Source organism: Galendromus occidentalis, unplaced genomic scaffold (assembly GCF_000255335.2).
Source record: "Galendromus occidentalis unplaced genomic scaffold, Mocc_1.1 scf7180000076440, whole genome shotgun sequence".
In the NCBI taxonomy this organism is placed as follows: Eukaryota; Metazoa; Arthropoda; class Arachnida; order Mesostigmata; family Phytoseiidae; genus Galendromus; species Galendromus occidentalis.
In genome coordinates, this window is record NW_003804429.1 from 427,912 (window position 1) to 440,555 (window position 12,644).

Genomic DNA, 12,644 nt, shown 5'->3' on the forward strand with positions numbered 1-12,644 from the left:
GATACAAGCATCCTGACGAGACCAATGTGTTATCCCAGTTTTCCGCTGCCGGAGAGGACTTTGAATGCAGCGATTGGAAAAGCTTCTTTGCGGCAGGAATGCAAGACGTTTCCATTCAGTTCCATTCCAGTTCAGAGGAGCTTCGTCAGCCCGAGTTCTGAGTTCTGAGTCGCGTATCGAAGGTCGGGCCCCGAAAAGGCGTGATCATGCAAATCGAGAGAATCGACTGCTGCATATCTCGGAATGAGCTTCAATTGTGCCGTGTACACTCGATCGCGCTCGCGCTTCCCTTCAGTCAGATATCTAGGAGATAACACTGAGCGCGACTCCGAGCGGCTTTCAATCAGAAGAATGACAACTTCGTCAGGGGAACGGGTTCCCGAAGACGACAAAGAAGCGTACCAGACTCCGCACAAGACACGGGCTCCGCACGCTCTGGTGGCTGATCGTGAGTGAAGGTTCCGGCATCAGGGAATATTGCACGCCCGCGATGTGTCGCATGGAGCGAGTCCCGTTTCCGTCGGTGTTTGCGTGTTCCATGCTTACGATGGAAATACGAACAAGCTTCAGCTGTGTGTGAGCAGCCAAAGGGAACAAGACATACGCCTGGCCACGAGGACTTCCTCGTTCGAGGGGAAAAACAAGCCGCCGTCGGGGCTGCCTCTCCGCTTTCTTATCGCTCGGCAGTCGGGAAGGAGCTCCTTGTTGGTAACAACATCAGGTTCGTTCCTAATAAGCTTTGTGGTGAGCGCTTGCGGTTCGAGAGGGTCGGCGGCCGTATCCGGACCCCCTGGATTCAGTGGTGCGCTGTCTAACGGAATCCTATCCGTCGTCATCGTTCGCTGCCGAAAAATGCCACACGGGAAATCGGGCAGAGACTACGTCGACTCTGAGCGTGAATGAATGGAATGATGTCGGGGGAACGATCCCTGTCCGTAGTTTCTGGGCCAGTAGGCCACCACAGCTTCGGTTTCACACCTTCCCCATGGGGATCGGTCGCTGAGTGGCGCCGAGTTCGATTAAGATATCGCTTTCAGCGAACGCAAGCCGTCCGATGACGTGACAAACCGCAAACGACCTTCGGCCTTTCCGTCGCGAACCTTCTCGCTTTGTACGATCGATCGATCGCGCTCTCACCCCTATGTTCTTTTACGTGAGACCTGCCCGGTGGTGCCGATCAACCCTGCGACGCCACGGATCTTATGAGCACAGCTTCGTCGCCCATATTGACGCGGTTGCGGAGGAGGAGTGGTCCACAGATCCTTCGAGACACGCAAGGAGGCGAAAACAGTCCCGGAATGGCTTTCCCCGGAACAAATCTTCCCCGGGATCTCATATATCCGTATTCGCACGATGGCAAGCCGGCTGTGATTTCGCCGACCGACTACGGCTTGACCGTGAAGCTAACCAAGTCGCAGGAGGTAAGGTTTTGTCGACGAACGCGTTCCGAATTGATTCTTCGAATATTTCCGTACAGCAGGAGCTGAGCCGACTGTTCCATGGGCTCTCCCTGAACTCAAGCCTTCCTCTTCTATCTCTCCGTTTCAGCTCAAGATATCGTGTCAGAAATCTTGGTTTAGAATTCGCAAGTGGTGGCGGAAGAAGTCCGTGTGGGTGCACGAGATAGCGAAAATCTACCAGGACGGCTTCTTCAGGTGAGTGACGTCTGGGAATTTCAGGAGTTCCCCGTCCGACTCACAATCAGCGGGATCCCACTCGTATCTCACACGTGTTCTGCGTAACGTTCCGAATCGATGGATCTACCAGCAAGGCTCTAAATTCCGAGCCATTGAAGACTGAATTCGGAAGGGTTCGCCCCCAGGTCTACGATTCCCTCAGCCGATGTTCTGGCGAATCCACGTCGGGAACCGGTCCGGAAACTTCTATGGTGCGCAGTTCTCGCACCGCTGATCTATTTCACCGTCGCGGATCTGGTCGACGTCATCCAGAGCTACATGCAGTATCCGGTGAGGAGGAATGAAGTCTGAACGCGCCGATATATTCGAAGCTCGAGCCGTTCTCGGCTGTTCGACGGTTTTCGGTCGAGGAAACCCGCGAGAGGAGAATCCTTTCCGACGGTTGGTGAGAGGTCATTCATCATCTCAGGTCATTTACACGTACGAGTACAAGACCAAGGATACGCTGCCTTTCCCCGACGTGACAATCTGCAACGTGAATCCTTTCGTCAGGAGCAAAGCGTGTGACAACACGTCAATTTTATTCACCGAAAAAAGCGTGAGGAATGGAGATGAAATTGTGAAAATAACGCCTTTCTGCAATCAGGAACGCAGGAAGAAGTGAGTCTGCCTATAAGTCTCGATCGGACGATATTGGATTATACGAGCCCATCGTCCGGATTCTCGTAATGGGAAACCAGCTGGGGGCGGCGGGGCGAACTCCGGGAGAACTCCACTGCGGGGGAGACTCCCGGACAAATCTCAGGCGCCTGGGAGATCACCGTGATCTGAATCGAATCCTCGAGCTGATCTGAAATCAAACATTTTGACTATTTGGTCCGATTCTCTGAAGTAATCCAGGTATCTGCGAACGTCTTTGCGGACCTAATGAGCGAGCCAAGCAACCAAATCAGTTCGACACGGGAATACGTGCCCAATTGGCCGACTGGATTAAAGAAACCATCGCTCTCGGCCCCGAAGCCAGCCGAGAAGTCTCCAATCTCGGCCACACCATGAGGTCGTCAGTGGACAAATGCAGGTACATGAGTCCAGGTCCGGCTTTCGGTTCCGGAAGCATTACTCAATAGGATCATTCACTGGAGCTGGCAATACCAGGTATCAGAGGGGCGCCCTCCGAAGCCCTTCGGCGCTGGGTGAAACTGGGCCGACTTTGCTCGATGCGGATCAGTGAAAGCTTGCAGGTCGATGCGTGCGGACGATTCGCGGGGAAGCGACGCCGACGGTAACGACTGCGCAGCTAACAAAAACAAGGGAAACCGAGAGGAGTGCGATAGCATTGAGGAACACCGCTAGGCGGAATCCAAACAATGGCTTGCTTAATGAGAGCTTTGTTATTCCGTTCACAGCTACGCATCGAATACCGACTGCACCACGAATATGAAACGATTCAAAGAATCGATGAGTCTGCTATACGGATCCTGTTTTTGCTTCCATTGCCAGGAAAGACCCAAGGAGAACATGACCGATGCGGTGAGTGAGCCGCTCAGCTGGCCGTGAGGGAACTAGGCTCTCGGACGCAAACAATACCTCGTGGCCAGCGGGGAAGCTCGAACAGAGTCGCTAGCCGGACTCATTTTGCCTGTCGCTCATCACGGCCGCCAGTTTTCAGGAGAAACAAGAATGGGAGGAAGAGAACAAATACTACGAGTACGGAACTTTGTCTTCGCCCTTGAGCGGTCTGGTCATACAATTGAAGACCGAGGTCAAGGTTCGTGGCTACGCGTGGCGCCGTGTACACTCTACTCGCATTGTTCCGCACTCGGCCAGAGAAGGAAGACCGTGCACGCATTAAGCGAGTTTTGACCTCGCAGGACTATCTTCCGACGTCGAACGAGGTTGGTTTCGTCGCGATGATCCACGAACATAATAAAGGCTACTCTGTTTGCGCGGACGCAATATACGTCCTTCCCGGCTACACAACGTACATTGGTGAGTACAAGTGACGTCGGGTTCAAAGAGATTACTGCTTGAGTCGACGAGCTTGATGACGATGACCTCGATGACCGAGGCCGCCGGACGCAGGCGACCAGAGCACGTCTACAGGGCGGGCATCTTGTTCTCTTGCTCCACAAGACATTTCGCTCTTGCGAATGGCCGGTGTCCTCCCGCTGCCCTTTCCCCCAGCCACGCACATCGTGCCTGAGCGCGGTTTTCGGTGGTAATCTCGGTCACGAAGGTGCGCCGCGATTCACAAGCCGGATTTCCGTGGAAAATTCTATTGTACTTTATACTTTTGTCCCATGCTACGCTCAGGACTGAACATGGCGACAACGAAGAACTTGCCCCCGCCCTATGAGGACGGCTGTAGGGAAGACTGGCCTCAGGCTCTGGTACAAGGCACTCTTGAAGCTCACGTCCCCGTAAGTCTAATCTACCGAGGATCGCTGAATGATCCGGACCGCTACTCTGGGCTGGAAATCGAAACGCATCACTGTATCCCAGGTGATGGAACCGACGACGAATAGCTCGTCATACGTTCGCGCGCAATGTTTAGAGTACTGTGAAATCGAGTACTTGATCTTCAAATGCAAATGCATCAAAGAGGATCCCGCCGCCAAGTTACACCCGGATTTGGTGGAGGATTACAAGTATTGCAAGACCCCGAGGAAAACGAAATGCGTTGACGACGCAATGAAGGATCGGACGAACATCTTCTTCCAAGTGAGTTTTCCGAGCGCAAGGCTTGCCTCTGCGTTCACCGCTGAGAATCGCGAGGCTCATCCTCCATCATCACATGTCGGTTAGGTAATTAAGTCATTCCCCCAGACCCTAGACCTTCTCAATACTTCATGACAGTTTCCCGGAGTATCGCGCACTAGCAGCTAGAGTCCCACACCGATCGCTTTCTCGGTGGAGATAAGGCTCCGAAAGGGGCGAAATTTTCTCGCGCGGAACAAGTTCTTTTCGTCGGGACCTATTTCCTTGGCTAAGTTTGATGACTCATCAATGATGAGCTTCCCGATACGGAGAGTCCCTCATGCGGGACATTGCCCGCACGCGAGACCGCAGGGCGATTCGATAGGATCCCGAGTTATTATATGTACTATTATTAATTTTTTATTTATTTATTTCTCATTTCCATTCATCGGAACAATTCGGACTTTCCTTCCTCGAATGAATAAGACGAGCTATTCGCTTCTAGGATCGCTGTGACTGCTGGCGAGAATGCGAGACAAAAAAATACGCCACTGACGTCAGCGTGGCCGGCTTCGTGTCCGACGACAACGTGACGATAGGTGATTGAAAAACTCGAGTCAGAAATTTTAAGAGAATCGCTCTCGGTCGCCTCGCAATCCCCACATCACGCTGTGCCCAGCAGCAGAGCGTACTCTTGGTGAAATCCTTGGAGCGCGTCTGAGGGAACTTTACGAGCGAACGATTTCGAGAGGACGACTGCGGACACTTCTCGGTTTGAGGAACTTTTACTGAAAATGTGCTCCTTCCTTCCTTCCGCTTTGGAGCAGGCAACCGATCTCAAGAGGAACAACTCTATGCGGAATTGGGGTCCGCGAGACTGGTCGTGTATTTCCACTCGTTCACATTCGAGCATGTTCGCGCTATCGCGAAGTACGACGAGATCAGAGTGCTGTCCAACATCGGAGGTATCAACGGGATGTATCTCGGCCTCTCGTTTTATCTCCTCTTCCAGGTGAGACAAGACGGCATGGCAGCTACCGCTATTTTCCGACAGACCGCTCCCTCGGTGTTGCACGCTCCTTCCGGCCCCCCCAACTCGCGGAATTTCCTTACGCTCCAAAATTTTTATCTCGAGCTGAATTGCTTTTGAGGCGTCTAAGAAATTAATGGATCTGATCCGAGTTTTCCGGACTCGGAGCTGGTCTGGTCGTTCCCGTAAAGAGGGAATCCCCTGGAGGGATCTACTTTCCATACGCGTGTGGAAATACATACGCAAATGTGTGCAGAAATATTCAGAATCCGGATCCGCAGAAAAAAATACACTCTGAACAAGCTCCTCTATATACAGCAGCCGACGCTCGAAACGTGACGAACGGACGCCGCGCCCGAGACCCGAGCCGACTCTGCCTGAGCCGAGCACGAGACTCATTAACATCGCGCGGTTTCTCGCGTAATCGATTTCGTTATCGTTTCAGGCGCTGGATATCCTCGTTATGGGAGCCATCCAGTTTGTGAAGAAGGTTCGAGAAAGTCGCCTGTCCTTCGGTCAGGATGGCAACGTGATGAGTTCGACCGCGGTTCAGACAAGTGCTCGAGGAGATCGGAAGCCGCGACGATCTCAAGTTGTTCCTCAGCAGCCAACGGCACCGGTATGACAAAGAAACCTCCTGTTTCCCTCCCGAGCACACGAATCCCCGAAATGCCGGAAACATTTGGTATACATTGACGACTTGTGCCCGAGGTCAGCGAGAGCTATAATCTCCCTCTGAGCCATGACCCTCGCTCGAAAATTTATCTCGACGATGCTCCGAGACCCCCGACCGAAAATCCGATTGTACGGCGGGCTTGCCGTGATTGATGATTGACGAGGAGGCCGCCGCAATCATGAGAGGTCCTTCGGGAGAGGAGGTCATGCACTCCTCTTCGAATGGACTCTGGCTCAGAGCTCTACTCGGTTGGCTCGGAGGCACTGCCTACATGAAATATATATTTTCTCTTCAAAACAAGGGGGCGGAAACAATCGACGACCCATTGGTCTTCTCGAACGATCAGGATGTAGTCCATTAGCGATAGCCTTCTGGGAGCTCGTGTCAGCAACTGCTCCAGCAGCTTCCGGCGCCTCGAACTCCCGCAGTGTTCTCCCTTGTCGGTTCTGAGCTGAATCGTCCCGTGTACGATGTAGAAAGACTTCCAGGCCTGGGTCGACCGCTCGTCGACTGCCTCGAGGGGTCTCGCGTTCTCGGGATAATCATCGTAAGGAAGGCTCGTTCCGACGAGCACCGATATCAAGCCCCGATCATTGAACCGAAGCTCCGGAAACAACTTGTCGGAATTCGCTGAGAGACCGAATGTTCGATTGCGACCGATTCTATATGGTCTCACCCGATGTCGAATCGGCGCTAATGAGTGATTGAGGGCCTTATTCCAATCGAACCCGATTCCGCACTCGTGATCGCGGCGAATCTCGAATATGAGTTTGAGGGGTTCCCGCGGCGACCGAGGTTTCCGAATCTAGCCGCAAGCCTGCGCGGTCGTTTCCTCGAAGTGATTTGCGTTCGAGAAATCGCTGTTTTCGCGAACTAAAAGACATTCATGTTTTCCCAGGAGCTGCCAGGATACTTCCCGAACAAGAAAAACATATGGGATGTTTTCGAAAAACCATCTGGAGGAACTTTCACCACAACGGAGACATACAATACAACATACGGTCCTTTCGCCATACAATACTACAAGAACAGCGCGCCTTAATCTGCTCGCTCTGAATTCTGAGATTTGGATCCATTGGGAGATAATAAGAAAAATAAAACAATAAGAGCCGAGAGACCGGCCCGAATGGTTCCCGCAGACGATCGCCGCAACCCTGATTGCTTCTACATCCGCAGGATTCCACGAGTGTTCGAAAAGAGCGCCAAAAAAATAACTCGCGTACATTCCCCGGAACGACCGTCATTTCAGACGATCTGCATGAGTTATTGTGAAAAAATCGATTCACACTCTCGAGCTCGCTCCAGTCGCTCTCGTATCGGATCCCAAATGGAAAATACTCGCTGTCCGGGCTGGACGGGAACGCTTTCCCGCTCGAGGTCCCAACGAGCTCAATGTCCTCTGACATCTAAATGACCGGTAATTACACTGGCACCTACTCCCTTTCCGTCTCAATGAACGGTTTACTCGAATCAGTTTCACTTTGTTGGACATCGATGCTCCTTCCGGGAGGAAGCCCCGCTAACCGGCTCAATAGAAAATCAATGTAGGTAAGTAACTTATGAGAAGAACGTCTCCCGATGCCTCACGAATATTTGATTCGTTGTCCGCATTCTGTCCGAGAGCTGTACGTTCCTCCCAGAGGCTCGAATGAAGCAGGGGTACGGTGGCCAGAGCATCTCCTATCCTCGTAGCATTCGTTTCCCTTAGAGACTGCCATTTAGATAGTCTCCCCGGATGATGAATGAGCCCGGGCTCACTAGCCATCGAATGGCCCTGCAGAGAATTAGTTTCTGACGTCGTAATCACTGAGAACGATCGGGACGTGTGCGAGGAAGCGACCGAAGTAGCAGAAAGACGATGAACATCCGCACGCAGTCGAGCCCGCGGACGAGGTCCAAGATGTCGCTTCTGCGGGACCCCACAATGGCTTGAATTTCGATGACGATTCGTTCGCTCGAGGGCTCGACATTCCGCGACGTCTGCAGGGACGAATCTCTCGTTTGGGGTGATTTGCTGCCGAATACGACGAGAGTGAACCATCTGCCGGTCGCTTGACCGCGTCTCCTCCCATGGGTTCGCGGGAGAACGCCAAAGGAGGCAGCCACGGAGGACCGTGGGGGAGTCGGACGGAAATGCTTTTCAGCATGGTAAAAACTGCATGAACTCAGAGGCTTTCAGAGCTACTGAAACGCGTCCCTCGTGGTTCGCCTCCAAAATTGAAGTCTCCCGAGAACCTCGTCCCTCCATCCGTCCACTCATAGCTCTGGGGATCGCCTCATAGAATTTACGACGCGTCGTCGGTCGGTCGCTTCCTCTCCCGTAGCGTGTTTGCCGCATTCATGAGTGAGATCCGAATGGGATCATGACTTCGGTGGGAGCGACTTCGCTCCATGAGTAACCCGGGAACGGGGTGAATGTTCCGGCGGAAGGTCGAAGGAGCTCACAAAAACTACAATGTCTGAATCCTGTCCTCCGCCTCGTCGGCGTCAGAACGGCCGCCGTTGTTCGGGTCTTCACGAATCACGGCTAGAATTCTCCCCGATACCAATTGTCAGCAGATATTACGCGTCGCGACCTTAAGTCCTTTCGCTTGTTGAGAGTTCGGAGTGTCACGGACGCAGAATCCGTTTAGAGTTCTGGAGCGATCGATTCCGGACGGCACCGGCGCCGTTTGGAGAGATGACTCGCATCCGAGAGTCATGAATCATCTCTGCAGCTTCGAAACCAGGCACGAGTTGCACGTCGTTCTAATTGACGGGAACCGCACACAACGGAGCGGCTGCAATCGGTAGCGGCGCTCTTATGACTTATTCATAACGCGAAATAAGTCACGATAGCGAGTATCTCGATCCATTCCACCATCAATGATCCCAGCGCGAAGATTACCAAAGCGAGAAGGGATTGAGCGAGAATTGCTGTAAACAGCTCTCGGGGGCACTCCACGATCTTGGGGGCGAGGTCCGCTTCGAGACGCGACTCATCGCTCGTTGTCGTGTGGCGGTTCATCTTCATTTCATTTATCAGTCCCCGTTTTTGAGATCCTGACGAGCTCCTGCGTTTCTCCAGCTCGGAAACCGCGACGTATGGGACAGGCACACGTCGCAGGCCGTACAAACAACTATTTCGTGGAAGCCTCATGGCCCCAAAAGCCCTCCCCGAGCTCCCCGTTGTTTCTCTCACAATGTCATCAATGGGCACTACCCGCCGCTTCCTCGCACGGGTAGCGACCGCTTCGCTGGAGGTTCAGCTGGAGAAACAGTCCATTTAGAGCGGAGAGGAGGAGGGTTGAAGCCGAAGAACGATAGCAGGAGAGGAAACAGTCGAATCAACGAGGTGGCTTTGTAGTAATTTGCTGGAAGTGTCTCGTTGTCAGCATGGGTTTGTCGTCGTCGACGAGGCTGTAATGAAATTCGACTGTGGAATAAAAGCCTCTTGCGTTTCGCTTGTCCCCCTTCCGATTTCAACGACCGACACCTGATGACGTTCCCGTGTGCTGCCTCCCGGCCTTCTCTCTGGCGTCTCCGCAGCCCTGCTCTGAGTCCAAGAGCTCGGAATGGCCCGGACGATCCGTTTCTGCATCTCGTATGGAGCTCTTTCGAACATCCATCCTCGAGTTCAGTGTCTCGGAGATGATTCGATCTGTCACTGCTCGAGAGGAAAGCGGGGTTCTCGTCGTTCTCGTGGCACTTGGTTGTTTGTTCCGTCGCAGGCCGTCGTTGTAGCCTCTTAAATATCGGCAAAACCCAAAGCTAGTCTGGAGGACGATTCTTGGAGGATGATTAAATCCCGTCGAAGGAAGCGATTCTCATATATGGACATAGGAGTCGGGTGGTTTTATGAGGGCTCGTGCTTGGAGATGACCGGACGGAGGGAATACGTCAACTGTCCTCGCAATCGTTCAAAGCCAATCTCGATTCGCCTCCTGTCGCGTGGAATCCGGAGGGTTCCTAATTCGTTTTGTAGGTTCCGTTGATCTCACCTCGCCGCGCTGAGAGCCATTCGTCGCAGAAGACGTCCCGAACACCGCGGAGCGGGAGAGGAAGAATGCGCAAACTTGTTCGAGCTGGACATTGGGAATTCTTTGAAATCCCACGAGCGGTCTCTTGCGGTGCAGGATTAAAACGTGCGTTTTTTTCATTTCTCCGACTGGTTTCTCGACTCCTGTATACTTGTACGTAAGCCGAGCGTTGCCCTCTCTCCGAAACGAGCTCACTGGGACTTCCCTGGCGGGTGGTCATGGCTCACACAAAAATTTATGGCCCCCTTGAGTGCTGCACGGCTTCGGTAATTTGCATCTTTGATCTTCTCTAGGTGCCCGTGTGAGCTTGTGGGGTCAGTGCTCCAGGTTCGGTCGACCGCCTGAGGATGAGACTTGAGCCGACATCGGTGACCTAACAATGAGCTGAGCACGGTACCGAGTAATCGCAGCGAATTCTGAGCGATATCGTCAATACCGGCGACGGCATCCGACCGATCCTACGGAGTGTGTCATGAAGCGGGTAATATCTATCGACGATCTCGGTCCTCTGACTGGATCGATTGACGGGAAGACTCTGAACTAGGAGTAAATTTCCCCGGCCTCCGCGACTGCAATGATTCCACTCGGGAACTAGCCTTGAAGGGTAGCTGCGGTCGTACATCCTCGTGGACCTATCAAGAAAAGGGGATAAGAATGAGAAACAGCCTAAACGAAAATGAATTTCCCCGTGGAGACCTCTAAATTTTTCTTCCGGAGCAAAGTCATTTTTCGCTCGTTTTTCATTCCTCGACGCGGAAGGAGGACAGGCATCCGGAGATAGAGGGTTCCGTGCAACTCACACGTCCCGGTTATATTTCGATGGTGACAGAAATATTCGCTTCCACAGGAATCCGGGGTGCGACCGGTGCCGCTGATTATGAGTGCAGCAGTGAGGCCCAAGCTCGCTTCATCGCTTGATGGGCGAGCAACGAAGCTCCTCTACGCGAAGCACGTATCCATCCCATGCCTCCGTCTGCCGTCACAACCCCAAGCACAAGGCTCGGAATGATCTGTGTTAACAATTAACTACCTTTCCCCGGCCAGAACCTCAAGAGGAAAACAAAAACGCTGGCCAAGGTTCAGGCGCCGCGCTGACCTTCCGCGAAGTATCGCCGCGCCAGGTCGTGGTAACGTGATGGTCGAAAGGTGGAAAAAGCATCATGTAGCGTGCTCTCTCGGAGTTAAATCATAGATTTTCGAAAGTGCATTTGGGACCCTCGTGATGTCTGTTCGGGTTCGGATCTAGAAATCGTTACTAGAATCAACGCTCCTCTGGGCAGAATCAGCCGAATCGTTCGAGAACGAATCGCGTCATTCTGCCCCCAACGTGTGTTCGCAGAGGGGAAGACCACCCTGCCCCGGTCGTTCCCTCCGAAAAATGACCTTTGACGATATTTTATTCATCATCGAAGTCGTCGGGATGCTCTGATTGAATTGATCAGAGAGACCGGAGGGTCCATATATCGGCTCGACTTCCGTACGGCAGACGGTTCACGCGGCAGCTGCTCTTATCTGACACGAGACCTTCCTTGACAAACTGCAGATCCAGCATGTGTTCGATTTTGCGACGATCGGATTAGCATCGCTTGCTCCACCAATGATGAGATCATATAGATTTAGCCACGGCCGCAGTCCCGGAGCAAACATAACCCGCAGAAGATTCGCGTCTTGCTCTTCTGTTGACCTCGTGGAATCAATGGGAATCACAACGGTCGGTAATCGAGGTAAAGGTCCGGAAAGTTTTGGGCAGTTTACTTTCTTTGTCGAGACTCTCGATAGAGTTGGTGGTTTGCCATGCGAGGAGCATTGAACGTTGGTGCGTCCAATCAGGAGGAGTTGAATGGACTCGACTGCTTGACTGAAGCTTCCGCTTATCTTCACTTCATCAGGACCTTCTCTTTTTGCTCTAGTGGATGCCTCTATCGCTCACTCACTCGCGCACGCACAGACACTCGCTTGCTGAACTATCGGCGGTCCGTTGAGCGCGTACTCAGGGTCAGCATCATCAACACAGAGCGGCATCCTGATCAGAGAATTGCTCAAGATTAAGCGGGGTATCACAAGGAGGGAACGAGGAAGGGCGAAAATCTGCGGAACGAGAGCAGCAGACGGCTCGAGAAAGCTTGTCCATGATCTGTCTGTAGGGGATCTATCCCTGTACCACCACTCGACATGAGGAGACCGTGATCGGGGAACTTGCCTCTGATTAAGCTCTCCGAGAACTTGTGGATCAGACCCTTGGGGCTGTCATCCGAAGAGTAATGTGGATGTTGGTCCGATGAGAGCTCGGAATATCGCTGAAAAATCTTTCCGGTAGGTGCCCCCGCTTTTTCTCATTGAGAGGCTGCTCGGAATGACCATCGATGCGTGAGACCAAACCTGTCGCGATTCCCTTGAAAGGGCGGAAAAATCAAATATTCGAAAAAACAAAGCGGCAGTCGGACGGCCTGAAGAACCTCGGGATGGCTAAGACATTCATTTGCATGCTAATTCAGCGTTCATTTGTACATCTGCCGTTGCGTACATTCGCACCTTCATCAGACGCTCTTTCTTAACCGCGAGCTGTCTCGGTGTTCGCGAGATGC

The 12,644-nt window shown here is 52.8% G+C and overlaps 1 protein-coding gene across 1 annotated transcript; it reads left to right on the forward strand.

Annotated features, from left to right (window-relative positions):
• The first annotated feature begins 351 nt into the window (after positions 1 to 351).
• LOC100904397 (pickpocket 28) lies at positions 352 to 7,082 on the forward strand. Its single transcript, XM_029113240.1, has 15 exons — positions 352 to 448; positions 1,159 to 1,421; positions 1,549 to 1,655; positions 1,823 to 1,967; positions 2,107 to 2,297; positions 2,530 to 2,715; positions 3,044 to 3,184; positions 3,291 to 3,405; positions 3,509 to 3,626; positions 3,951 to 4,057; positions 4,140 to 4,358; positions 4,840 to 4,933; positions 5,162 to 5,346; positions 5,810 to 5,983; positions 6,939 to 7,082. The coding sequence occupies exons 1-15, from the start codon at positions 352 to 354 to the stop codon at positions 7,080 to 7,082; spliced, it is 2,286 nt and encodes a 761-aa protein (XP_028969073.1).
• Positions 7,083 to 12,644: the final 5,562 nt, after the last annotated feature.